A 27158-nucleotide genomic window follows, 5' to 3' on the forward strand; every position below is an offset into this window, starting at 1 on the left:
CTCTAATGATGACTCAAATTTATAAGATATGCGTAGATTTATAACTGAGACAAAAGCAAATTCTCTTGAAAAGAGTACACACTGGCAAACTCTCTTGCACTAATATGTTTTAAAACAATAATCTCCTACTGAGAAAGGTAAGCTATCACATGTAGAGCACCTGTTGAGCTCAAACAAGCTAGCCTGCGATAGAAAAATTCTATTCTACCACGTCTTTCTTGCAGGGTGCAAAGAACTAATACTGAAGTTCAGTGTAAAATGGGTAATATCTGTGGTATATGTATGCAGAGAATGGATTCTTGTCCATCAATATTTTCAGGATAACTGATGCCTTCCCTGCTAGTTACTTGTTGGAAATTTGATCGAGTAGGTCCACGACTTGTTAGGGTTATTGGTTGATGGCGGAAAAGGCAATAGAGCAAATACATTGTTTCGTGGCGGATTTTATTGTTTAGTGCATGGAAAATTCTATTCCTCAGAATAAAAAGAAAAGATGCTGCATCCAATAATTGTGTCCATTGCATATTTCATATTTATAGAAATGGGGGCAAATGTTTCCCATTTTACATACCTACTAACATTACTCATTCTTTTTTTTATCAAAGGGAAGGGGGAAGAGCCAGAAAGCACAGGACCTAGCTGGATGCTACAATCATTCTAATAACTGGATATCAATATGAAGTAATATGAAGGTATTAACACAATCTTTTTCTACCTGCAAGCCACTGTTGCAAACCAGTGATATTATCCACAAAATTCAGATGTAATCCATTTACCGGAAAAGCCTAGGGACTGATCTCTTAAAGACTTTCCCTTCAAGCTTTAGTCGTCTATATGCTTCTCTCAGATGACATGGCCGGATAGGTCCAGATTCCTTCCTCTCTTTGATAACTATTCTAGCTGCAAGAATAGTAGTACCTTTGATTAATGGAAACAGCATACTGCAAAATTTTGAATTTAAAAACACTACATGCATAGAATGAAGATTCTCATGCTTGCAAGGAAAAACTAGCCAACCTGTTTCCACAACTTCACCAACAAACATTTTTGCGATCCCTGATACTACAATTGTTATTGGTATAGTAATTTTCTGGGTCCCAGTGATGCTTGCTAATAACTGCTTTCATGAATCAAGAAAGGAGAGAAGGCAGCTTGTGAGCAATCATATCTTATCTTTCTATAATATAAATTAATGTGCCGAATGGGATGCAACTCATGCAAGAATGGCAGTCTGTAAGTTACTACTAAAGCGCGTGAGTACCATAGCCGCGATAATGTACAAACCGTGGTCACAGAACCATTGTAGAATTAAATAACCAAGGAGAAAACACGAACAAGGTTACTCAAGTGGCTAAGCATGGGACAAATCTGATAGTAATTGTTGCAAATAATCTGAAAGGTTTAAAATTTCCACGTTTGACAATGTCTTATGCCATCAGAATTGATTTTTTTCCCAAAACATACACAGCGAAACGTTGGCTCATGATGCAGGACGCACTAGGAGCATCAAGAAAACTAAAGTTTAAAGACAAAATCATATGCTACATTTGTTTCATATTGTGTGACACAGCTTAGTCAAATCCCAATTTACCCACAAAAGAATGTAAAGCAAACAGCCCTGTTGTGAGCAATCATATCTTATCTTTCTATAATATAAATTAATGTGCCGAATGGGATGCAACTCATGCAAGAATGGCAGTCTGTAAGTTACTACTAAAGCGCGTGAGTACCATAGCCGCGATAATGTACAAACCGTGGTCACAGAACCATTGTAGAATTAAATAACCAAGGAGAAAACACGAACAAGGTTACTCAAGTGGCTAAGCATGGGACAAATCTGATAGTAATTGTTGCAAATAATCTGAAAGGTTTAAAATTTCCACGTTTGACAATGTCTTATGCCATCAGAATTGATTTTTTTCCCAAAACATACACAGCGAAACGTTGGCTCATGATGCAGGACGCACTAGGAGCATCAAGAAAACTAAAGTTTAAAGACAAAATCATATGCTACATTTGTTTCATATTGTGTGACACAGCTTAGTCAAATCCCAATTTACCCACAAAAGAATGTAAAGCAAACAGCCCTGTTGTGTCTTTCAAAAAAATTCAACAATCCATAAGAGTTGCCCATTATTCCTTTTTTTCTTCTCTTAAGAACCACCAAACCCCAAATGCTGATTCCACAAGGTACAGTTGATGGCAGTAATACAGCCACAGACCTGGCCATTGAAACTCACCCCATGCCTTCAACCAGACCAAATTACACTCAAATATATGTCTACTCTATTTGATTTTCAGTTAGGAAGTCCGTTTGAAGCATTGGAATTCGAGATCACGATTTCCAATGCACATTCAGCCAACAGAATGCACTTGTTGGGTTGAGTGAATGTGCTTTCACATTCACCCAACTGAAAACCAAACAGGCTCGACGTCATCCCGCTAGAAAATCCTAATCCTGACCTAAACTATTAACCCCAATCCTAAATGAAGTACTGGCATAATTTGTATAAAAAAAAGTGAAAAATAAAAAATACCCTTTTCATGTTAGCTTTCTGGAATCCAGCCCTCCTAAAAGACTCATATCTGCTCATCTGTTCTTCAGTGAATTGTGACAAAATAGCCCTGAGGAAGATAAACATTAAGAATTCATGAAATGATTATAGTATAAAATGATATTGGAGTGAAAAGTGATGTTACTGACTGCATCTTGGCCATTTTTTGGGGGTCACCGGTGGGCTGGAGCTTGGTAAGCTCAACATCCATGTTGTCCTCCTCCTCTTCCTCATCATCATCTTTATTCTTGCCACCACCACTTGTGCCTGTGCCTGTTTTACTCGGCTTTTTCCCGAGACCATAGTCTTCCTGAGCTTGGGTGACTTGTGCAACCCCAGAACTAGATGCAGGGTTTTGTGCCTCAGCATCTACCTCAGCCTCGATTTCAACAGGGGATTCAGGTGGTGATTCCACAAATGCAGCTTCGAATGGATCCTTTGATTGCTTCATTCTCTTCTAACAAACCTAGTCACATACACAAGCACTGATTGCATTGTATCGATGTTGGTAACACATGTTTAGTTAAGAACGGAATTATATGTCTGATCAATAAGATACCAAAAATCATCTAAAACAAAAATGCTATCATATGCAATCTGCCAAAAAAATTGAGAATACATGTCTAGGCAAGAATTAAGATCATAAGATGATAAATTCAAATTAACAAGCAATAAAGATCAAAACAGCAACAACTAAACCCATCAAGCAAAAACACAACAAATTGAGCACCGAGCAAAATTTCAACCATCACCATGCAAATTAGTTAGCAGAAACAGTACAGCATCACCATAGTCCTGCAAGCATGAATTATCCTCTTGAAAGCATGCATGAATCTCTTCTTTTCCTAAAGTACCCGATAATTTAATCACAATCAACCAACACTTCTTAATCCAGAAATCAGAAATTGTACTAGAATTTCATAATCCCTCATAAAATTCTACTACCCGAAATCAATTCAGCGTTGAAATCAAAAGACAAGTTTTGGGTAGTAGTATTACCTGGGTTGGTGAGTTCGACCGAACAACTGAGAGCACAGAATCGGAATGAGAGAGTGGAGAAGAGTTCGCCGCCGATTCGGGTTTGATGAAGTGGCTGAGATTGATACGGATGATTGATGTGGTGATGAAATTTGGGAATTAGGGTTTGTGCTTGGGAATTGGGATTCGTATGATATGAGAGGTGAGCTTCTTCTCTTCGAAACTTCAGGACGAGGGAGATTTCAGAATGAAATTGAAATATATATTTTCACTTGTCATATTTATAAGTCACTTTAAAATATTAATGAGTTAAATATTACAATTTTTTTCTTTCATCGGAACGATAAATTGTACATGTCAGAAATTGATTCATGGACCTTCCCGACTCAACCTATGTGTCTCGTAACTCTTACCACTTAAGATTTAGTATTTTAGATTCAATTTAACACTTACAACGACAAAAATTAGATTTTCAATGAGGTTCTTTTTTAAAAAATATCATTTTTTATAAATTTGAAATTAATAACTCATCTTAACTAGTTTTTTTAATTTGTGTTAATGTGTTAAAAGTGACTTGTAAATAGAAAAAAAAATTATTATCTAAGGCCCTGTTCGGGATGTTTTTAGTTTTATATTTTGAAAATTTTTAAAACTCGATTTTAGTTTTACATATCTAGTTTTTTTTTTTTTTTAGTTTTGAGTTTTAAAAAACTTGTTCTCAGCTTTGTAAGTTCATGATAGTCCCAACAATTATCAACTTTGTGAATTCACAACAATGAGTGGTAGAGGCAAGGCAGCGGTGGTAGAGTTTCGACGTTACTTAACAATAGTGACAATGGTGCGGGTGGCAGCGGCAACGGTGGAGGTGGAGTGTGGCAGTGTCCATTTTCAGTGGTAATGTGCTTTTTTTTTCCTGCGCATTTTTTGGCAATTTTTAACCAAAACTAGTTAAGAATGTGTCATTATCTTTGTACTTTGTAATACCCCTCAAACCCTAATAGTATATATATATGAGTAGAGGTTGCATCTAGCAGACACCTCTCATTCCACAATTTGTATGACTCTTGCTTCTCTTTTCCTCTTTGAGTCTCTCACCTATACTACATTCAATTCATAACAAAGTTAATATTATTTAGTTACTCATTAATTTAATTAAAAATGGACTAATTTAATAATGGTGAAAGTACTGAATTTACACATATAAAATGATGGATAAATTGGTGCTTACTTGTATACATTGATTCAATCCTATCCATTATGATCCAACCATCAATTGTTTGATATTATAACCTTATTCATGAGATTTGTCATTAATGCAAATCTTCAATAAATAACATGGACCATGCTCCTCTTTTTATCAATCAAACTCCACTCCAAAATCAACTCAATTCAAATCAATTTTTTTCCTCTTGACCACGGCAGCCTCTGAAGCCTCTAGCATCTCTGCCACCAAGAAAGAAGGAATTTTCATCTCCCACAAAGCTGGTATTGAAGACAACGGTGACGACAACAACAACAAGGTGCTGAAAATGAAGGAAAAGATAGACGAAGAGGGTTCCAACGGATCCAGTTCCAAGAATATTCTTGATTTTGAGAACCTCTCCAAAGATAATTTGGCTCGTGGATCAGAGGTGCAAGAACTTGATTTTTTCAACCTGGGAAAAAACGTGGTGGGTTCTTCGTCATCTAGCTGGGCTATTAACGCTAACAACAATGAAGGTAGAGATGAAAAGAATGAGGTAAAAACCTCGGAGTCCAAGAATTTCTCTTGCAATTTTTGCATGAGACAATTTTCTTCGGCACAAGCCTTAGGAGGGCATCAAAATGCCCACAAGCCTGAACGTGAACTTGCGAAGCGTAGACTAGAGCTTCACCAAGCTGGTGCTCTTTGTCAGCCTCATTTTCCTTATTACACTTATCCAAGTCTTCCAACACCACCTTATTATAGCTCCTATAACAATGCACTTGGTATTAGGAGAGATTCCATGATTCACAAGTCAACTTATCCTCACACCCCACCAGGTTTCAGGTTTGGTCAAGGGGCCACTTGGTCAGACATGTTAAACATTATGCAACTTCTAGATAATTTGTTGCGAAATGGGATAAAGGTATGAAAGTTTGGGTGGTTGTGGGGTTTTCCGACGACAAATTCCGACAAGGGATTGCGCAGAAGCGAGGAAAAAAAAGTAAAGAGTTAAAGAAGGAAAAATAGTTTTTTAGATTTTTGCTATGCATGATCTAGCTAAGAGCCTTTCTTGTGACATTAGGTTCTTTAATTTTCTTTCTGATTTTTAGGCCTCTTGGAAGCTCGTCTTTGATCTTAATAAGGGTACTTTTTTTTCTTCACTAGGTTTTCTCAAGGGTTTTTCTTAGTAAGGTTTTAATGAGGCATCTTCCTAAGATCTTTCTTCCAAGGAGGGGGTGAGATACCATTAGCAATTTTTCTTTTCTCTGTAATTTTTTCTCTTCTATCTTCAATTGTATTGCATTGAAGTACCCCTTATACATCTCTTCAATATATATTTCATTGCCTATAAAAAAAAAATGCATGATCTAAGAGGCATGCAAGAGGCAATATAATTGGAAATGATGATGTGGGAAACATTTATGTAGAGCTCCATTAGCCATATTGATTTTTTGCAAACTAGTTAAAACTGAAATTGAGATGTTTACTTTCAAAAAAAAAGAAATTGAGATGTTTTGAAATTGATGGACTAAAACCATTATTATCCTATTTTGCAAGGATAAAAGCATAATAAATAAAATAAAATATGACCATTAGAAGAAAAAGAAAGGAAGAGCAAAACGAAGTTGATCAGAGAGAATGGAGAAGAGGCGGAAAAGGAAGCAGCAGGAGGTGGCGGAGCTCAAGGAACAACCTCCGCCTCAGCCGAAATCGGTTCGTGTGGAAGAGAATCTGAAGAACCCATTCCCATCTCACACTCGACCCACTCCACAAGAATGCCAAACCGTACGCGACACTCTCTTATCCCTCCACGGCATCCCGCCGGAACTCGCCAAGTACCGCCAACTCCAACCACCCAACTCCGGCACGGAACCGGAGGAAACCGTTCTCGACGGTCTCGTCCGAACCGTGCTCTCTCAGAACACCACAGAGGCCAATTCCCAAAAGGCTTTCGCTTCTCTCAAATCCTCCTTCCCCGATTGGGAACTTGTACGTATATAGGTAACAGTTTACAGCTAGGGTTTTGTGTTTGCGTGAGTTAGGGTTTTGAAACGGTGCCGTTTTTGTTGTTGAAGGTGCTTGGTGCTGAGGCTAAGGATTTGGAGGATGCTATTCGCTGCGGTGGTTTAGCTCCGACGAAGGCGAAATGTATTAAGAATGTGTTAAGTTGCTTACTTGAGAGGAGAGGGAAATTGTGTTTGGAGTATTTGAGGGATTTGTCTGTTGATGAAATTAAGGCTGAGCTCTCTGTTTTCAAAGGAATTGGTCCCAAAACAGTAATCTTCGTTTGCTCATTTCTCCTTTTTCAGCTTATTTGATTAGTAATGTTGGGTTCTTTATGGCATTGTTGTGGTTTTAGTTCATTGATTATGGCAAATGTTTTACTTTGAATAATGACATAGTTGCTACTTGCTACTGCTGCATTGTCCTATGTTGGTCACTTTTGTCACTTACTCTAATTGTGCCTAAGAGTATGTCTTCATCTACGGAAAGGAGTGGAATGGCATTGAAATGAATTACATTAGGTTCGAGTTGTGGAAACTAGGATGGAATGAAATGAATTATGATGAGTGGATTCAAGTTTATTACATCCAATTTCATTCCCTAGAATTTGAGGGAATTGGAACTTGGAAGGAGCAAGTTTTCATTTTATTGATTCCATCATTAAAATATTCAAACAATAGAATTGTAATTTTATTCCATTCCGTTTTATTCTATTCCTCTTCACTTTATTCTATCCCATTCCATTTCATTTTACTTTCCATCAAATATCCATACATAGCAAGAAAGTATGTATTAGGGGAGTAGTTTCAGGTCTTCCTTTGCCTTTGCTTCAGCAAACCATATCTTGAACATTTCTAACTTCCTATTATTCAATTGGCAGTAATTCTCCAAGTAAAACTTAAGCATACTTTTTTTGGCTTCACCCACTTAGCAGTCTTGTCAATTAGCCAGATATATGTGAACTGATGAATGCTTTGCATTGCATTTGTCCCTCTTTTGAAGGCACTGCTATTTGATAGGAATTAGAATTGCTTTTGAAGGCATCCCTAGAAATTAGATTAAGCAATTGATCTAACATTTTATTTTCTTTGTTGATTGAATTACTTAGTGTACGATATTTTCTACATGGCTTATATGCAAAACCTTTGTTATATTTCTTCTTCAATTGCAATGTTATGATAGCAGTCCACCACAAATAATGGAAGTTATTATCATGAGCATTAGATGAGCATTAGTATGTGAATGCAAAGCTAATTCATCCTGAAAAATGAGATGATTTGTTATAACTTGATAAAAATGTGAACTCTGGCACAAATGTGGTTTCCCTCTCTCCATTCAATTTCTTGTACGCGATCTCTTTTCGATATTAATGCCTGCTTCTGTACTTTGTTTCTCATTCAGCTGCAACTATTCTCCAAGATCAAAAGTTTAAATTGATCTCAACATCTGTATACATTTTGTGGAAACCTTGAGAAAATTATAAACATTCCTATGATGATTTGTAAGTGTGTGAACTGCTCTCAGTACAATGGATAAAGTATGACAGATGTTATTCATTGGATCATTTATTCTGTCAACAAAATATAGATTGTATTTTATTGCATTCTTAGCAACACCATGTCAAATTTAGAACATATTAAAATTCCATTGAACCTAAATGTGCATGACTTTTCTCCCTTTGTATTGATTTCTCTAATTACGTGATTGTGATAGGTGGCTTGTGTGTTGATGTTCAATCTTCGGCAAGATGATTTTCCAGTGGACACTCACGTATGTATGATTCCATCTTTCTTTTACAGCATTTGACTCCATTGAGTTATTTCTAAGGCTTGAATATTTATGCAGATATTTGAGATTGCAAAAACTATCGGTTGGGTACCAGCTGCTGCAGACAGAAATAAAACGTATCTTCATCTAAACCAGAGGATCCCAAATGAACTTATGTTTGACTTGAATTGCCTTCTGTATACGCACGGGAAGCTCTGCAGTAAATGCTCCAGTAAGAGGGGTAACCAGAAACAACAAAAGTGTAATGATAATCCATGCCCTTTATTGGATTATTATAAAGAGTTCGAACCTTGACTTTTGCTAACAAATTAAGGTAATGATGGTATGAACTTAGGCAGGAAGAAATTTCTTAAATTAGTTAAGAAATGCTAACAAATTTTGTGCTTGTGCATCAAACACTTGTACAGTTTGGACTTTCTGAAGATGTTCTTTCTTTCAAGCCAGTAAATAGGTCTCACCCGAAAAATGTAAACTATTTCACCAAATCAACATTGTGGCCTTTTTACTCGTGGCTTTTTGAACATATTATAGATTATGTGAGTGTGAAACTCAACGGTATCTCAAATGACGTAATTAGATTCAACTTGCTTCTTTTTCTCCTTTAGGGAAAAGGTAAGTTCGTGGTTACACTCTTCAAATTGGATCCATTACAACATGAGTTCAAATGGTGCAACTATTCCTTGATAAGTATCCTAACGAGAAAGACAACTGAGTTCAAGAGTGTAATAGTTAGTTTCACTTGGGACAAATGCAAGAGACTTTAATTTTTCTTATGTGCCAAAACCACGGTGTTAGAGATTGTTGGTAGTCTATATATTGATTATATTCTATAATGAACTATCTTACCCCACCAAGGATCAGGTAAACGAAGCAGCATAATGAACTCTGAAACAAGAATTTGAGCTGACTGAAACATAGCACGAAATCACCACTAGTGGGGGTGAATGAGAAGAATGAGATTAGAAAGGGGGTGACCCCTAATGTGGACCACTTTTAAAGTGGTCTAATTTTAGACCACTTTTTTTAACCTGCTATAATAGGTCAACACATCTTTTTTTAAAAGAAATTTAATACATAATAAATTTTTAATGATATTTTTTCTTTAAATAAATAATGTGTTGACCTACTATACCCAGTCAAAGTAGGTGGTGTAAAATTACACCACCTAAAATTGGTGCATATTAGGTTCACCCTAGAAAGGGACGAAAATATGAGTTAATGCTCCGAGAAAATAACACATATAAATCGTAACTTGCGAGATAATATATATCAACGTAAAACTGAATAAACTAAAAAAATCTACTTGAAAAGAAGTTATCATTAATGTAGTTACATGATAAAATATCAAAGTTCTTTAATTCTTTTAGAAAAAAGTTCATTTCATAAAAAAAGAAAAACTAAGTGTAGTGCAAATTCAATGAACTAATAATAATATTGAATTTTGCAATAATGCAATGCTAGAGAATCCCCCCTATGATGAGTTTAGTGTAACGTTGATGCCTTCGTGCTCAATTCAGGGAGGAGTGCTAGCTGCGGAGGGGTATTTAGAGATTGGTGGTTAGGTGGATGGGAGGATTTTGCAAAAACTTAGGGTTGGTTTCTACTCTTATGGCTTAACTTTGGGCTATATTCATAGCTTCAAAATCGGCATGCGAGTGAACTATAATCCCATGTGGATAGAGAGTGATTCTCTAGTTGCGGTAACGACAATCAATCATTCAACTATGTCTCCCTCAACACCCTTTTGGTGCAATCATACGGAGAGAAGGTAACTAAGTGACGGATTGTTTAGCTACTTTGGCTCGTTGTGGAAACACTGAATTGCGTGTGTTGCAAGCTACTCCTCCGAAGTGTACTAGGTTTCTCTTTTGTGACATGTGTGGAACTTCTTTCCCACAAGGCTTTGTTTGTTAGTTTGGGCCTAAGCCCACCCTATAACCAAAAAAATTATTGATTGATGCAAATAGATAACTTATGTAGAGTATAAGGTTTTTATGAATGATACTAATAGAGATTTCATTTTGTATACGAAAAAGCACCCAAAGAATACTCAAAGTATACAAATAGTATCCAAATTTCCTTTGTTCAAAAATTCATTTGGGTAACAAGTATCCAACAAGCGAGTACGTGCACAGTGCCAAAAATTGAGTACTTATCCATGGTTTGCTTGAAATGGAAATTGAATTGAGGGAATATTGTGATTTTTATATAAAGTCTTGATCCATTCCACGTGATGAGACCGATGCAGATCTTCCCTTATTCCCCTGTGCTTTCAATTTCAATTGGAGTTTCAAACCAAGTCCGCGAAACAACCAACCCATGTTTCCTCCTCGCAACTACTCAGCATCATGCTTCCTTCTTTCTCTCCTTCTACTTTCCACCTTCACCTTGTCCCTCTCTCAATCCCATTCCGCCGCCAAGAAAAAGCGCATGAGAGAAAAAGTTCGCCAAATGTAAGCAATTTCATTTCTATCGTTTCCCACATTTCAATTTCAATTCACTGTTCCTCCGTGAAACCTATCTGAATTTTTAGATTTGGTAACTAATTTGTTAGCTAACAATTCATCATCATGATAGAAAACCAGGCTCAAATTTCGTTAGCAAAATCGAAGACATTGATTAGTTTTATTCATGTTTGGCATCGAATGCTTATGGTTATTTTTTTCTTTTGTAGGTTTTACCATGCTTATGACAACTACATGACTCACGCATTTCCGGTCAGTTAATGTTATTCATTGTTTGTTGTCTATTTAACACATACATACATGTACCGTGCAATGTCAAGATTGTTGCTATGTTCTTGCAGCATGATGAGCTGAAACCTCTCACTAAATCTTTCACTGATTCCCTAAGCGAGCTGGGAAATTTGAAGGTAAATGAATTGTCAACTATCTGAGAACATGAGAAGAAAATTCGTAACCAAATTGCTGAAGTAACTGTTTGATATTGCAGCTTGAACACTTGCCTCGAGACTACAGCGGCTCCGCCCTTACGCTTATTGAATCGCTGTCTAGGTATATATCCAGCTATTAGTTTGTTTGATTCTGTATTTTTAATCAATTTGGTTCTTTTTTCTTATGAGCATGGCTTGTGGTGTATCTTGATGAACTGGGAACTGATGGAAATTACTTTATTGTCTTTTAAAGCCTTGTTATTATGGGCAACAATACTGAATTCGAGAGGGCGGTGCTCTGGCTTTCGGAGAATCTGACATTTGATGTCGATGCGCGTATAAATCTTTTTGAGGTAAATCTTTTATTTGGTTGAAATTATTGATTCTATAGTAGCTTTCCGGAGCATGACATCAGACTGCTCGAAAGTGGCTTTAATTTACTTCTGAATGATTTTGAAAGAGTAGTATTTATTACGAACTCTTGAATTCTGAATCACAATTATATGTTTTCCTTATCGCTTGGTTGTGATCATTCAGTGCAACATAAGAGTTCTTGGAGGACTCGTGTCTGCTCATTTACTTGCATCCGATCCTTCAAAGAAGTTGTTTCAAGGAGCTTACAATAATCAGCTGCTAGTTCTGGCTGAGGATTTAGGGAAACGCTTTCTACCGGCATTCAATACGCCCACTGGATTGCCATATGCATGGATTAACTTAAAGGTAACATATAGAGCATTAAACTCTGGCGTTTTATAAAGTATTATTTAATGTGGGGACATCATACTTACAATTTATTATCATTTAATTCAGTGTTCTCAAATATAGAGCACTATGAGGGCTCGCCGCTATTTTCCGCTTTACATAGCAGATTTGAATATTTATGGATAAATGATAATACTCTTCAATACCTTAATAGTCAGCAGACAGAAGTTCTCATTGCGTCATTAATATTCAAGAAAAGCTAGTTAAGTAAAAATCCTTCTATACCATACCATTTTTAAGCTAGAAAGGAGTATGGAGGGATCATCACTCTCTGCAGTGAAGAGTTATTTCTGTTAGAATATTATGACTCTTATTGTTGTGGATTCTAATAGGCTAGCCTTAAACTAGTTGTATCACACTAATACTTGAACTGGGATGTATTAGTATAAATTGGAACCATGACAATGTCTGGCGTAGTGGACTTAACCATTTGATGGTCAGGGCTTGGCCAAATGGCGTCCGCCACTTTTATTGCGGGTATGGTGGTTCCACAGTCATGGCGGAAATAGCGGCTAAGTCATTAAAAAAAATGGAAAGTTGGGATGTTGTGCAGTTGTGAGAAACATGGTAAACAGTCCAAATCCATTCAAGACAGATCAAGTTTTTGACATTCCATACATGTTTTCGAAAGTTTCTAGATTTTCAGACTTCCATTTTGAGGTTATTCTTGTCGTTTGAACTCTCCAGATGTGCTTTGAAAAAGTTCGGGCCTTGCCACACATGGTTGCTTGCCCACTATTAGAATATTAGAATCTGAGAGGCCTAACTCTAATCAATTTGGGACTTCTCAACACCCACTATGAATAATTCTAATGGTGTTTTGTTTTCTCTTATCGAAAGCATTGAAGTGTCAACAGCAACAACAATCAAAGCCTTTTCCTGCTCTGTAGAATCAGCTACATGAGTCAAACAATGCCATAATCCTGCAGTCAAATGAGCTTAAATTGTTAAAAGAAATTAAACTAAAGAAGTGCTATTGAATACAACTTTTTTTAATTATTTCATTACTTGTTTTTATTCTTCTAAAACAGGGGCTCACACGGCCACTCAATCACTTTCTCACAGTGGCTTCACACTATTGCCTGCTCACTCTATGCACACCTTATTTGGCTATACCTTTATTCTATTTTCATTTCGACTAAGATTTTGTTTTGCGAGGCTTATGGTTTAGTTGTTTTGTCAATTCCTAATTTATAATTACTACATCAATCACTATACATAATTTATACGATATATTTCAACTTTTTTTGCTATGTTTATAAATCTTACAATTGATACGATTCTTAATCTTCATGATTCACGATTTGATAGATATGATACAACCATATATAAATGAACCGGATCTTAACCTTTCATGTAGATAGTGCGTTCAGGATTAACTCCTCTTTGTGACAGTTCACTTTTTTAGAATATAAGATGTTTATCTTTATATTTGAACCATGTTGCTTCAAATTTTTAGGGATATAAAATTTATAAATTATATGATTATATCATATTGCTTTTTCTTCTTTTGTTTTTCATCCTGTTAGAAGGATATATAACTCCACACCAATGCAAAATATTCTGTGAACAGTATGGAGTAATGGAGAATGAGACTACAGAAACAAGCACTTCAGGGTGTGGTGAGAGGTCTAGCTTAGTGTTTTAAGACTAGGTTATAGTAAAATGATGTGTCTGGTTGCTTATAATTTTCCATCTTTGTGCAGGTTCTCTGATTCTTGAAATGGGAGCTTTATCAAAACTGACTGGTGACCCCAGATATGAATCAGCAGCTTTACGAGCTCTTCGTAAGCTATGGAGTATGCAGAGCTCATTAAAATTATTTGGAACCACGCTGGATGTGGCAACCGGGCAATGGATTGAATATTCTTCAGGAATTGGAGCTGGTAGGTTAGCTCTGAAGTGGGATATTCTAATCTTCAACTTCAATTCATGAGATATTCTAGCACATCAAGTCTGTGATTATCGTCCATTGACTTCATAAATTAACTGTTTGCTGATGTTGACAATAATGCTATTCGATATTTTTAGTTTCATCTAAACTTATATATGCTGAAGGGCTGACCTTGATGTTTCTAATGTTTGATTCTTTTGTGCATTGTTCTAGGGGTTGATTCCTTCTATGAGTATCTACTTAAAGCCCATATTCTTTTTGGAAAGGAAGACTTTTGGAGAATGTTTCATTCTTCTTATATTGCTGTTCAGAAATATTTCAGACATGGTCCTTGGTATAACACTAACAACAAAAATGTTTACTTTTACATCACAATCCAAGATAGTATTCTTATCCAGTACTTTAAAGTCACAGGGTATTGATGGGAGAATATGATCAACGGTTCTAAGACGGATTCGTTGTGTAAATGCAGGTACCATGAAGCAGATATGAGGACAGGAAGAGCAACATATTGGCAGCTCACAAGTCTTCAAGCATTTTGGCCCGGCCTACAGGCTAGTAGCTCGACTTAGAAACTCACTTAGAAAATTTGCTCGATATATTTCTGAGTTTATCTATGACATATGGAAACCAGGTTCTTATGGGGGATATATTTGCTGCTAATTCATCTCACCGTGAGTTCTTCCATGTGTGGAAGAGATTCGGAGTGCTACCAGAGAGGTATTTTCCTGAGCTTGCTAGTTTCATTATAGCATTGGTCTCATTGTATATCACGCCAATCTGTCATTAGGTTTTTATTATTGGGGTACTATATAACGTATCATATTGTGTCATAAATTCATGTAAAAGGTATTTGCTGGACCATCAGATGCTACATCCTACTGAAAAATATTATCCATTACGCCCTGAATTGGCCGAGTCAACATTCTACTTATATCAAGCTACTAAAGGTTCGATAGTTCTTCTATATTTGTAATTCAGTTTATGATATTGTGGCATAATGTTTGGCTTCTCTAAAATACCATACTCCCAAGATTGTTGCGCTTGTAAATACTTATTTTAGATAATAAAAGGGGTCTCAACTTTAAATTTAAGGATGTCTATTTTCAATCAGAGACATGTAACTTGAATAATTTTGTAGCTAGGCTTGTTCAATTTGTATTACATTAGCATTTGACCTAGAATATTATGATAAAAATATGAGTAATAGCTTAGTGTTTTCTATCAACACAACATCATAAACAAATTAACAATATCACAATTATTCAGATTTGTATTGATGAAATATATTCTCTTTTTAAGTTAGCCCCTATAATGCCAATGGAGTGTCGTATCTGACCCATAGCGATATTAACATGTTTGGATCAATTTCTCTTTTTACAAAATCAATTATGAGATCCAGAAGCTACTCATATAAGCTTCTCTCCAAAATTGATTATGTCTTCAAAATCAATTATAGAAGGGTTTAAAAACATGCACATAATCATAGCACTTCTTCACGTTATTAGCCTTTGCTAATTTCAGATCCATGGTATATTGAAGTCGGGGAATCAATAGTCAATTCTCTTAATTTATACACCAAAGTAGAAGGTGGGTTTGCAAGCGTCAAGGATGTGACAACTATGCAGTTGGAAGATCATCAACATAGCTTTTTTCTTGCTGAAACGTGAGTTCTTCTTGTCTCTCCTCTTGTATTTTAAAAATAAAATAAAAAAGAAATAAAAATGGAACTTCTCACTCTAATAATTGCTGAACTTAAGATTTTCTCTGAGTAGTGATCCTGTGCTTGCTGCAGGTGCAAATATTTATATCTTCTATTTGATGATTCATTTATGCTTGGGAGTAATTATATATTTACGACCGAAGGTCATCCCCTTCCAGTACTAAACACTTGGCATGAAGAGCTTCCAGAAGCTTACATTCCTACTAATTGGACTATCATGAAGGTAAGTTAGCAATTTGCTATATGATATGGAACTAATAATTTTTAGGGATCATTTTAAGATGATATCAGAGTTTATCTTAGTTCGGTAAATTGGGCCACCCATACATGGGCCACCGCAGATGTTTATTCCTTCAAATTCCACGTTCCATATGTTTAGCCTTGGTGTGTTAAGAAGTGCACATTGACTAGAGATATGACCAAAATAGTTATTATAAAGGGTAGAACAACCATCACCATTAAGCCTTTTGGGATAGAGTTAGGTCTAACCCTATATAGAAGGCCTGAACTTGAAAAGTGCAAATTTTATTGTGCAGAGACAAGCAGCAGCAAATAGAGTCAGTGCAATGTCTTTGCAAGAATGTCCTGCTATGACCTTAAATTCAGGTCAACATATAGAGAGTTGTTGCCACATCTCGGATGCTCGTAGTGATCACAGGTGTTTGACTGATGAAGATTGTGGAGTTGATGCCACTACCTGCAGAAGAAGATCATGTAGCATGGCTGGTTATTGTGGGCTATGGATCTTCATATGATAGATAATTAGATACCATGTTATTAAGAGGTTAATAGTAACAGAAAATATAAGTCAGAGTTACAATATAATGAAGGATAAATTGCAATCGCTTCTTTGCCAAAAATTGATTGGCACCAATATAATGATACAGGATTTTTGGTAGGCACATATTTGACAGTTTTGTTTAAAAGGGCAGTAATTGGCTTTTTAATCTGAAGCATGCTTTTATAGAAGTAAAGATGGAAGAAAGTTAGCTCACTGTATTTTGCCATGATCTGTGCATTTTTTTTTTGTATTCATTTTCTCATGTGGCTCTTACCCTTTCCATTTTTGACATATTGACCACATAATATATTTTTTTTCAATATAAAAATGAAAATTTATGCATACTTGTCTTGCTTTTTTTGTTTTATTTTAGGATTCATAAACTTCATGCATTACTCTCTTTCTTCATCTTTCTTCATAATTATGCTTTCATATTAAATTTTTTTTAATGTTGACTTAGGATAAGTAAAGGTGTCCCTAATTAGGCTCCAATGACTATGAATTGATTGAAATGGATGAAATGAGTAAACTCTTATTTCTTCCCAGTTCCTAAGATTCTTTATACTAGACACTATTTCCTTCATTTATGCTTCTATATGAAAGAAACAATGGAGGTCCTTGACTTATGCTTTTGTTGGACAATTTAATGATTTAGTGCTCAAATTTTATTTGCCATATTAGTCCTCTATTAGGTATTTACATCATCCTCATAAAATAGTTCAGGGGCATAGCCAATGGAGGGTTTCCAGGGGCCACGCTTCCTCCTTCAATTTACATCATCCTCATAAAAATTTTACATCATCCTCATAAAATACTAGAGGAATGAGGTCCTTCCACGGTGGAGCAGTCCCACAAAGTATCCCTTCCACATTGTCATCGTCCTTATTTAGGTTCAGTAATTCCTTGCTAGAACATTGACCACATTTGTGGAAAAATTGATAAATTGTATTTTCATCCGTCTCTACTATGACGAACTCGAGATGGCCGCAAAGGAGTCGCAGTCCCCCCCGTAGAGGGCAGTGTTGTCAAATCGCGATCGCGGAAAATCGCGGAGAGGCAAAAATCCGCTATTTCGTTTCGCAGATCGCGTCGCGGGCAAATAGCGGTTACCGCATAGCGGTTAAAATAAGTACAATATTATACAAAAAAACAGCTAAAAACAACATCATTTTAACTCAAAGTCTCAAAACAACATAATTCAAGGCTGTCCAACAGCTCAAAACAGATAACAAAAGTACTTAAAACAACTCAATTTTAACGCAAGTCTCAAAAGAACATAATTCAAGGCTGCCCAGCAGCTCAAAACAAATAACAGAAGTACTTAAAACAACAAAATTTAAACAGAAGCCTCAAAACAGTAAAGGTAATGCAACAAAAGTCAATTCTACTCGTTATCCTCTTCCTCCTCCCTAGAATTTTCATCATCCACTTCATCAGAAAGTGAAACATATCCATCAGCTTCTATTTCAGAGTCCTCCAAATCATTATCTGAAATCTCTTCTTCTTCATCTTCAATAACAATCGGCTCTTTTCCGTTCTTGGAAGCAGTAGCACCTTTCTTCTTCTTAGATGAATTACCTGCAGCAGTTGTGACCTCTTTTCTCTTTCTAGTTCCTCGCCTAGTGTTAGTACTAGGCTCTCCAATTCCCGAAGCTTTGTAAACAACATCCCAAGTGAGGTCGTCCTCCGGAAATACCCTATCATTTCCAGCATCATCTTCATCCTCTTCCATTGTCCCCACTAGCCATTCATTGCTCTCATCAATGTCATCCAAGGAGATAGGGTCCAACTCATCTCTAATATTGTACCTTCTTACTAGTGCTTGATTATACTTGACAAACACCAAGTCCTCAAGTCTCTTATGCTCAAGCTTATTTCTTTTCTTTGTATGAATCTATAAAGATGATAAGGTAATAAAATTAAAATCTAAACTAAAGTAGAGTTGATAAAAGTTAGCAAGTACAAGAATAAATATTAGCAAATAGTAGAGTTGATTAGTTGAAGAGCTTACTTGCTCAAACACACTCCAATTCCGTTCACACCCTGAAGCACTGCAAGTCAAACTTAAAATCTTTATTGCCAACTTCGTCAAATTTGGTGTTGATTGTCCATACATTCTCCACCATTGAGCTACAAAAGCATAAGTTCAAAATCCAATTATAAGTCAAATGTTATGCAATCCAAATGCATTAACAATTTAACATATAAAGATATTCAATTCTGCTCACCTGGTGCAATTGTGCCCCTTTGTTCAATTGCAAACTTGCTTCCAAACATACCACCACCAGATTTGTAAATTGGTAGCTCGGTGAGTATCTTCTTCCTTAGCTCATCAGTAGGTGACAACCTTTCTACACAATCATAGACTCCTTTCTGCACCTCAAAATCATAGTCCAATTCTGAATCATTGTAGTAGTACTCTGGGTTTAGGAAGTGGCCAGCAGCATGCAATGGTCGATGTAGTTGGCTATTCCACCTATTGTCTATGATGTCCCAGATTTTTTGATATTTGCTTTTGTCATCACGAAGGGAAGCTCTGATTGCTTCTTTGGCCTTATCCATAGCCTCATAGATATAACCCATAGCGGGTTTCTTCTCGCTGTCCGCTAAGCGTAGTACACGTACCAATGGACCCATGACCTTGAGTGTATGGAAAAAAAGAGAGTGAAAAAACAGTTTCAGATTTGAAAAAAATAGAAAAACTGAAAAACAGAAACAGTAAAATGTGAAAAAAATAGAAAAACAAAAACAGCAAAATTACCTTTAATATAAAACACACACTGTTCCAGAAAGAGTTCATCAAAACGATTTTTGTGGCTTGCTTTCCTTTTGGCTCGTTGGACAGCTTGTTATTTGTCCAAGTGTGTGACACAAACATCTCCCTCAATTTCCCCTTCTCCTTCCGCAATCTTTTCAATGTAAGATAGGATGTTGCAAATCTTGTAACAGCATGCCTTACCAATTCTCTTTTCTTGGTATAGTACCTCAACAAGCTCAATGTACTAGTGTGACCGTAAATGAAACCAACAAGTGATATGGCTCTTTGAATTGTTTTCTTTATGAGAGGAATCTTCCCAATGTCTTCCAACATTAAATCTATGCAGTGAGCTGCACATGGTGTCCAATATAAGTTGGGTCTTTTTTCTTCTAGCATCTTTCCCGCACTCACATAGTTGCTGCCATTGTCAGTTATAACCTGAACTACATTCTCTTCCCCAACCTCATCAATTATGGAGTCAAGCAGCTCAAATAGTTTCTCACCAGTTTTCACATAATCAGAGGCATCAACCGATTTAAGAAACATTGTTCCAGCTGAACAATTCACCATGAAGTTAATAATTGATCTTTGTTTTCTATCAGTCCATGCATCGGACATAATAGAGCAACCAAATCTTTTCCATTGCTCCTTCTGGCCCTTCAACAAATTCTCAGTGTAGTCTACCTCCTTTGCAAGAAGTGGAACCCTTATGTCATGATATGAAGGCGGTTTTAAATGAGGTCCGAAGCTTCCAACAGTCGCAAGCATGTCACGAAAGCTTTGCAACTTAACCATGTTAAAAGACAAGCCTGCTTGATACCAAAAGCGGGCAATATACTGATGAACTCTTGCTGTAGACTCCTTATCACATGAGGCTCTGATGCTTTCCTGCCTTAACTTCTCATTCTTCTTCTTTGCAATGGCACTTTCTGGTTTTTGGAGGTACATATCAATCTGGCCCTTTAGAACCTTTTTATTTTTATTTTCTCTAGTTGCAATCTCCAGCCCTTCATCCATAGCACGTTCCTCATCACTATCACCACGGAGGCAGTCATCATCAAGAAGATTAAGGCGAACCCTTTCATATGCTTCGCTGTCTTTCTTTTTCTTGTCATTCAAAATTGCCCACAGTTCATCTCGAACTTCTTTCGGGCACTTAGGGCAAGGTGCAACATTCCCTGGCTTAGCCATCAAGTGCTCCTTCATTCTTGTAATTCCCCCCTTCGTCATTTTACCACAAAAATTACAAATACAGCGGCTGGTATCATGCGCATCATATGGCTTACAAAACTTCCAGCCAGGATCAGCTCTTTGAGGTACTTCAAGGGTTGCATTGGAACCTTGTGCAGCCATGGTTCTGAGTTTTCAAAATAAAACAGTACATGTAAGAGATAAGATTACGTAAGAGATAAGTTAAGAGAAAAGGAAGAAGAAACAATGGAAAACAGAGCATGAGTTTTGAAATTTGAACAGAGAAGAAAACTGTGATTCTGTGAAACAGGAAGATATTATAAGTTTAGTAAAGGAAGAAACAATGGAAAACAGAGCATGAGTTTTGAAATTTGAACAGAGAAGTAAACTGTGATTCTGTGAAACAGGAAGATATTATAAGTTTAGTAAAGGAAGAAACAATGGAAAACAGAGCATGAGTTTTGAACAAAAATAAAAGAAAAAGAGAAGAGAAGATGACTGTTAAAGGAGGAAAAACATTGAAAAACAGAGAAGAAAACCGTGAAACAGGGTAGAGGAGGAAGAAACAATGAAAAACAGAGTATACGTTTTCAACAAAAAACAGAGGAATAGGATGCGGAAAACGAATAAACGATCTACTCACCATAAAGCAGAAACTCTGAGAAGGTTTGTTTGCAAGTTGCAACCGTGCTGCAGAGTCAGAGTGTAGTCTCTGAGAAGTGAGAACCAGAGAGAAATCAGAGAATTTGAAAGAGAGGAGAGGAGAGTTGAAGCGTTAATATAGAGAGTAGTTATTAGGGAATTAGGGTAATTAATGGGAATAGACGGTGGCCCATTATATTCCTTATTTAAAATCCTAAAAACTAGCCAGAAAACGTTTGAATTCCTAAAAATCCGTTATTTCCGTTTCTGGCATAACGCCGCTATGGCGTTCGCGACCGCGATCGCGATTATCGCGGTGGCCGCGATGTAGCGGCATAACGATTGCGGTGAGGCAAATTCCCGCTACGCTATAGCGGGTCGCGGCCGCTATAGCCGCTATTTAACAACACTGGTAGAGGGTAACCAACAATCACCATGATCCAAGTGACGACTACACGATGAGCTACAAACGACAAACTCCTTGTCCTTGTCGGCTACTCGTCCCAAACGAGGAAGGATTAGGAGACCACGCATCCCTAGATCCTGAGATGTTGGTCATCTCTAGCGGAGGACCCTCAGCGACAACCCAAAAGAAGTTCCATATGGTGGTAATGAAAATCTTCTCGTTTCCACTTGTTTGACCCACATGAGCCAAGATCCCCCTAACGTGGTCATCATATTTAAGTTTAAAAACCACAATTTAGGGCGTATCAATTGTGATCATGACGAACCCATCATGACCGAGGCAAAAATCAACAATGTGATAGTGACCAGAATACTTGTTGACCTAGAAAGTTCGGTTGCTATACTATTATACCCTTGTGTTTAAAGATGGGGTTGAGTAATAAGGATATGAATTTCAAAAAAAAAGTAATAAGGATATGATTCCCTTTTCTTATGTTCTCGTTGGATTGGAGGAGTTCATATTGTCTATTTTGCCTCTTACGAGGCTTGGTTGACTCTTGAGGATCAACGTGACTCCATGACAATTAGTTGTAGGTTTCTAGCAGTAGACTGCCCAACCTCGTACAACGCAATCTTAGGTCGACCTTCGCTTAGTGTGTTCGTTGTCTGTATGTTTGCAAAAAGGCTCACACTGAAATTCCTGGCGAATAATGGTGAGATCATCTGTCCAAGGAGACAAAGAGGTGACTCAGACATGCTACGGGATGAGCCTCCAAATAACACAAGGATCACCAAGAGCTGACTATAAGTGAGAGAAACCAAAGCACACTAGGAGTATAGAGAACAAAGTAACTAGAAAATGGGGGAAAAGATTTGTTTAATACTCTTCTTCGACATGGCTCCTGCATTGTCTTCGCAAATGATGAAGTTTATCTCTTACGCATGCAGCTCAAAGAGAAGATAATGGTCCCAAATGGACAAACTCCCGACAACTATAGCCAAGTCAGCTCAAGTCTAAGTATGACTGACAAAAATCAGTTGGTTCAATTCTTCAAAGCCAACATTGGCTTATTCACTTGGATGTCAACAGACACGTGCGAAATAGATGAAAACTTATGTTGCCACAGTCTATCAATTGATTCGAAGTATAATTTTGTTGCTCAGAAGATAAGGAAGTTTGGCCCTTAAAAGGCAGTTAGTAATTTGAGAGAATGTGAAGAAATTGTTGGATGCCTGAATTATCGAGAAAGTAGGCTGCAACAACTTGTTGTACAACATGGTGCTTGTAAAGAAGTCAAATGACAAATGACGTATGTGTAGATTTCAGATACCTTAATAAGTCATGCCCAAATGTCTCATTTTCCTAGCCAAATATGGATAATCTGGTGGATAATTCCTCATGGTACCACATCCTCTCGTTCATGGATGCATATTCTGACGACAACAAAATCCCCTTGTGGAGGGAAGACCAAGATAAGATTGCCTTCATTGCTGAAGACGCCATCTACTGTTGCAGTGTAATGCCCTTCAGACTAAAAAATGTCAAAGCCATATTTACTAAAGGATGATGAGTAAAGTCTTCAAAAATAAAATATGCTTTAACATCGAGGTGTATATTGAAGATATGATCGTCAAAACACCTGACCAGCGAGACCATCTAGCTGACATTTGAGAGATTTTTCAAGAGCTTAAGAAACCCAACATGAACATCATTCCGAGCAAGTGTGTTTTTGGGGTGGAAGCAAGAAAGTTTGTAGGGTTCATGATCACCAACAAGGAAAGTGATGCAAAGCCCACAAAGTGTTAGGGAAGTTCAAACACTTGCTAGCCTGATCGCAAAAACTCTCGTGGTTCATAGTTGGCTCAACTAATAAGCCAATCTCATTATACCATCTTTTGAGAAAGAATAAAAGGTGTCAATGGACTGAAGAATGTGAGCAAGCACTTAGAGCCTTCAAGCTAGCTTTGACCACGTCGCCACTCCTTTGAAGCCTTATAAGCAGAGAATGCCTCGACTTGTACCTTTCCATATCGACCACTTCCCTTAATTTCGGTCTCATCCGGGAAGAAAAAGATGGTCATCAATCAATCTTCTTCATTAGCAAAGTGTTTGAAGGAGCGGATTGGAGGTACCATCAAGTGGAGTATGTAGCCTTCGTTGTCATATTTACTACGTTAGAGCGACATTAGGACTTCTTTCAGGCTTACCCAATGTCGATAAGGACCACCCTGCCCATGAAGTCCATGCTCCATAAAGCCAATTTAGTAGGCCGCATGATCGAATGGTCATTTAAACTCTCCTAATTCTATATTACATATGAAACACAAAACGCTATAAAGGTCCAAGTCTAGCAGTTTTCGTCGTTAATCTTACAGATGTTCAACCTCAGCTTGAAGTAGTACCATAAGAGAATGGATGATTCACGCCAACGATTCCTCTAATTTAAGAGTAAGTGGAGTAGAGGTCGTCTTGGAGAATCTCTGAGAGATTTCACTAGAACCATCCCTCATATTCAACTATCCAACATATAACAACTAGTAAGAATATGAAGCATGTCTGACCCATTTGTAGTAGGCGTGCCATATTTTCATTGTTCCTATTTTCATTGTTTGACATTCTCAAGTATTATGTGTCAAATAATGCGTACACACACATTAAAAATATCTTTAGGCATTCCAGCGCAATGCTTTCACCAATTCGAACATCACCCACACTGTCAGTAGGTCATCCATATGTCATCATGCAAATAATGGATTTTTTTTTCTGAATAATGTTAAAAATAAATTTAATTAGTAAAAAGGGGTGAAAAAATCTTTATTTAGCGAAATGAGGTAGTTTTGGACATGTAGGATCTGATGTAGATAGGGTACTTTGAATTCGCAAGAATTTTTGCGAATTGCAGGGAATCTCATGCACGGACTCCAAAGCTGCTGACAAACTCACTAAATTCGCAATAAATTTTACAAATTCGTAAAGGTTAAATATTTAATGCTTCAGAAAATCGAACAAAATGTTTGTTGGCCACGGTTCAAGTCCTACGTGGGGCGTTTTTGAACATTTTCTCCAGCATTATTTCTTTTCTTTTATAATTATTTGCTCCATTTTTTTTTAAGGTACTCCATCATTATTTCTAAGATTATACATGATAATTCTTATTCAATTATAAAAATAATAAGTTTTGCCAATACTAATGTGTTTTTTAATTATGTGAATTTGATTTTTTCGAAATCTTTTAGACTTTAATTTTAATACTTATTCCTTTTATTTATCAATTAAAAATATAAAAGAAAATCAAGTATTATAAATATAATTTGTGGGAGAAAAAATTAAAAACAAAATTATTCAAATTAATGTAGATCAATTATCATATAAATATATTTAAGGAGTATTAGGAAAAATAAATTATAAAATTGTTAAACTCTTTGGTAAAAAAAAGAGGTAATTAAAAATGTCTTGGGTAGGATTTGAACCATGGACAATTAAGTAAATGGAATATGTCCACACCACTAAGCCAACATTAATTTCATTCTATTTATTGAAACATTAAATATATTAGTATATTACCTTTACGTATTCGCGAAATTTATTGTAAATTCAATGAGAATGTCAACAGTTTTGGGAGTCCGTGCATGCATAGATTCTCTACAATTCGCAAAAATAATTGCGAATTCAAAGTACACCATCCATGTCACATTCTACACGTTCAAAACTACCCCATTTCGCAAAATAAAATTTTTTCCACCCTTTTTGCTAATTAAATTTATTTTTAACATTATTTAGAAAAAAAATCCAAATAATGACAATGCATTTTTGCAATGTGAAAGACCCCTTCTTGGAATTGCATCAATCCTCATATCAGAATATTTATCATGATTGCCAATTTTGCATTTGAAACATTTTTTCTATGTATTCAAAGTTTTTGGAGAAGTAGTATGTCATTCTTTATGAAATCGCTTTATCACTTTTTTTTTTTCATTTGTGCTAACCCACAAGGTGATAAATATCTTCTTACGGTGTTGATAAATGTATTCTCACACATGATAATCATAAACTAATATGGTCAAACTGTTAGTGCATTAAACAGTAGGAGACCGACCAATAACACATCTAAGTCATACATTAGAGGAAATGAGGGATGATCCTATCTAGTACCAAAAATAGCCATAGAAAATCCCGGGATATTTCTTAGACCATTCACAATGGTTAAACAAAAAAAGTTTTGTTTACCCCTTTTTTACCCCACTTTTTCTCTTCCCAACACTCCACATCATCTTCTCTCTCCAATTCAACAAACTCTCAACAATTACCCACTCCAATGATTTTCTCTCTCAACACCCTACCCCACCACTCACCCTACCCCACCACTTTTTATTTCATATTTTTATTTAATTTTATATTATTGTTTTTATTATTTACATAAAATTACAATTATTATTTTAAATTAAATTAAATAATAAACACTCAACAATTTTTTTTTTACTATAGACAATAATTTATTTTATTTCCTTAACCAAAAGAAAAGCTAATAGAAAGATAATAAGATGGTGAGAGAGATAATAAGAGAGTGAAAAAACTTGGTTTTTTTTTGTGTCCAAATCAAACGAACCAAGTCTCTATTTATAGAGAAAAAAAAATCATGAATTTTGGTATATATATTTTTTTTTCAGAAAATATTTTTTTTGATGAAATAATTGAGTTTAAAAGATAAGGATAAAAGAAATCCGGACAGCCAACAGAAACGTGACACCTGGCGGCTGCAGAAAAAAAAAAAATTTTTCCTCTCTCCTCCCAGGCGCGTCACGCGCCTTGTCTGGCCGTGTGGCCCACGCGCCTGGGAGAGGCCATCCGAACGCTGATGCGTGGCGTGCAGCAGGAGGCTCAACAATGTTGAGGAAGCTCAACATTTTACCCGTTTCTCTCTCCTCCCAATCACTCTCAACAAAGTTTCACACCCATTGCAACCCCTAAACAAAACTTAACAAACATTTTAAACATCCATTGTAAGTGGTCTTAGTTGTGAACAGGCTGGATGGATCATGAAATATTGCTTTTGAAGCACGTTACTGAGCGTGGCTAAGTACGGAAGGTACTTTAATTTACCCCATGAAATCATTACGATTCTCTCAACTTTACTTGCTTTTTTTTTCTTTCTTTGTACCGATTTTAACTTTACTTGAAGCTACGGATAAGTACTACTCTACATTTCCCATATAACAATTAATAGTAGTATTTTTACTAACTTGTAGTGCCTGAATTGGGGTCCAATTTGTTCTCACTCACCGAGTAATGTGATAAGGATGGAAGATAGCTAGGGATGAAAGAACAGTGAGATCGAGCTGTTTACAACTTTCATCCAGCTGTCTGCAATGCAATGAATACTCTCATTTCAATGCTCTCAACTTGGCATAGCATGGGGTTTTTCTTCCTCTTCTTTTCTCACACAGTACGCTGTTAGGATTTGGACGCATGCAAGTTGCAACCAAAGTTGGACTTATTTGACCCAAAACAAGTATTAGTAATAAAACAAAACAGAGTGAGTGGACCGTGGTCTTGTCCTCTTCGCCAACAATCCTGTACGGGTTTTTGGTATCCTCCAA

At 36.5% G+C, this 27158-nt stretch overlaps 5 protein-coding genes across 6 annotated transcripts; 3 read left to right on the plus strand and 2 right to left on the minus strand.

Annotated features, from left to right (window-relative positions):
• Positions 1–501: 501 nt before the first annotated feature.
• On the minus strand, positions 502–3793 carry LOC130713660 (transcription initiation factor TFIID subunit 11-like). 2 transcript variants are annotated; one of them, XM_057563444.1, is made up of 5 exons: positions 3555–3793; positions 2705–3040; positions 2538–2625; positions 1018–1117; positions 502–900 (listed from the first exon to the last, which is right to left on the minus strand). In XM_057563444.1, exons 2-5 carry the CDS (start codon positions 3004–3006, stop codon positions 773–775), a joined length of 618 nt encoding a protein of 205 aa, XP_057419427.1. In that variant the 5' UTR covers positions 3007–3040; positions 3555–3793; the 3' UTR covers positions 502–772. The 2 variants fall into 2 exon arrangements, with proteins under 2 accessions (XP_057419427.1, XP_057419426.1); XM_057563443.1 differs by having other exon boundaries at positions 2705–3021; positions 3555–3792.
• A 1269-nt stretch (positions 3794–5062) lies between these two features.
• LOC130713002 (zinc finger protein 3-like) lies at positions 5063–5647 on the plus strand. Its single transcript, XM_057562809.1, has one exon. The coding sequence runs from the start codon at positions 5063–5065 to the stop codon at positions 5645–5647; it is 585 nt and encodes a 194-aa protein (XP_057418792.1).
• Positions 5648–6310: 663 nt separating this feature from the next.
• LOC130715530 (putative DNA glycosylase At3g47830) lies at positions 6311–9034 on the plus strand. Its single transcript, XM_057565640.1, has 4 exons — positions 6311–6708; positions 6795–6995; positions 8437–8493; positions 8569–9034. Exons 1-4 carry the CDS (start codon positions 6358–6360, stop codon positions 8803–8805), a joined length of 846 nt encoding a protein of 281 aa, XP_057421623.1. The 5' UTR covers positions 6311–6357; the 3' UTR covers positions 8806–9034.
• Positions 9035–10599: 1565 nt separating this feature from the next.
• Positions 10600–16709, plus strand: LOC130714471 (alpha-mannosidase I MNS5). Its single transcript, XM_057564365.1, has 15 exons — positions 10600–10964; positions 11186–11228; positions 11318–11383; positions 11464–11525; positions 11658–11757; positions 11942–12124; positions 13740–13788; positions 13873–14052; positions 14274–14394; positions 14533–14614; positions 14695–14780; positions 14910–15010; positions 15585–15726; positions 15856–16006; positions 16320–16709. Exons 1-15 carry the CDS (start codon positions 10831–10833, stop codon positions 16536–16538), a joined length of 1719 nt encoding a protein of 572 aa, XP_057420348.1. The 5' UTR covers positions 10600–10830; the 3' UTR covers positions 16539–16709.
• A 1239-nt stretch (positions 16710–17948) lies between these two features.
• On the minus strand, positions 17949–20675 carry LOC130713003 (uncharacterized). Its single transcript, XM_057562810.1, has 4 exons — positions 19326–20675; positions 18793–19204; positions 18576–18694; positions 17949–18458 (listed from the first exon to the last, which is right to left on the minus strand). The coding sequence occupies exons 1-4, from the start codon at positions 20673–20675 to the stop codon at positions 17949–17951; spliced, it is 2391 nt and encodes a 796-aa protein (XP_057418793.1).
• Between the last annotated feature and the right edge of the window lie 6483 nt (positions 20676–27158).

Source organism: Lotus japonicus, chromosome 4, assembly GCF_012489685.1.
Source record: "Lotus japonicus ecotype B-129 chromosome 4, LjGifu_v1.2".
In the NCBI taxonomy this organism is placed as follows: domain Eukaryota; kingdom Viridiplantae; phylum Streptophyta; class Magnoliopsida; order Fabales; family Fabaceae; genus Lotus; species Lotus japonicus.

Coding starts and splice junctions, on each gene's coding strand:
- LOC130714471 (XM_057564365.1), top strand. CDS start 10,831: ATGTTTCCTCCTCGCAACTACTCAGCATCATGCTTCCTTCTTTCTCTC. Junction 14,395..14,532: donor TATTTCAGACATGGTCCTTG/GTATAACACTAA, acceptor GTGTAAATGCAG/GTACCATGAAGCAGATATGA. Junction 15,727..15,855: donor AGCTTTTTTCTTGCTGAAAC/GTGAGTTCTTCT, acceptor TGCTTGCTGCAG/GTGCAAATATTTATATCTTC.
- LOC130713002 (XM_057562809.1), top strand. CDS start 5,063: ATGAAGGAAAAGATAGACGAAGAGGGTTCCAACGGATCCAGTTCCAAG.
- LOC130715530 (XM_057565640.1), top strand. CDS start 6,358: ATGGAGAAGAGGCGGAAAAGGAAGCAGCAGGAGGTGGCGGAGCTCAAG. Junction 6,709..6,794: donor CCTTCCCCGATTGGGAACTT/GTACGTATATAG, acceptor TTGTTGTTGAAG/GTGCTTGGTGCTGAGGCTAA. Junction 6,996..8,436: donor AAGGAATTGGTCCCAAAACA/GTAATCTTCGTT, acceptor TGATTGTGATAG/GTGGCTTGTGTGTTGATGTT.
- LOC130713660 (XM_057563444.1), bottom strand. CDS start 3,006: ATGAAGCAATCAAAGGATCCATTCGAAGCTGCATTTGTGGAATCACCA. Junction 2,626..2,704: donor CAAAAAATGGCCAAGATGCA/GTCAGTAACATC, acceptor TATCTTCCTCAG/GGCTATTTTGTCACAATTCA. Junction 901..1,017: donor TGGTGAAGTTGTGGAAACAG/GTTGGCTAGTTT, acceptor CTATTCTTGCAG/CTAGAATAGTTATCAAAGAG.
- LOC130713003 (XM_057562810.1), bottom strand. CDS start 20,675: ATGGCTGCACAAGGTTCCAATGCAACCCTTGAAGTACCTCAAAGAGCT. Junction 18,695..18,792: donor AAGGGGCACAATTGCACCAG/GTGAGCAGAATT, acceptor ATGCTTTTGTAG/CTCAATGGTGGAGAATGTAT. Junction 18,459..18,575: donor ATTGGAGTGTGTTTGAGCAA/GTAAGCTCTTCA, acceptor TCATCTTTATAG/ATTCATACAAAGAAAAGAAA.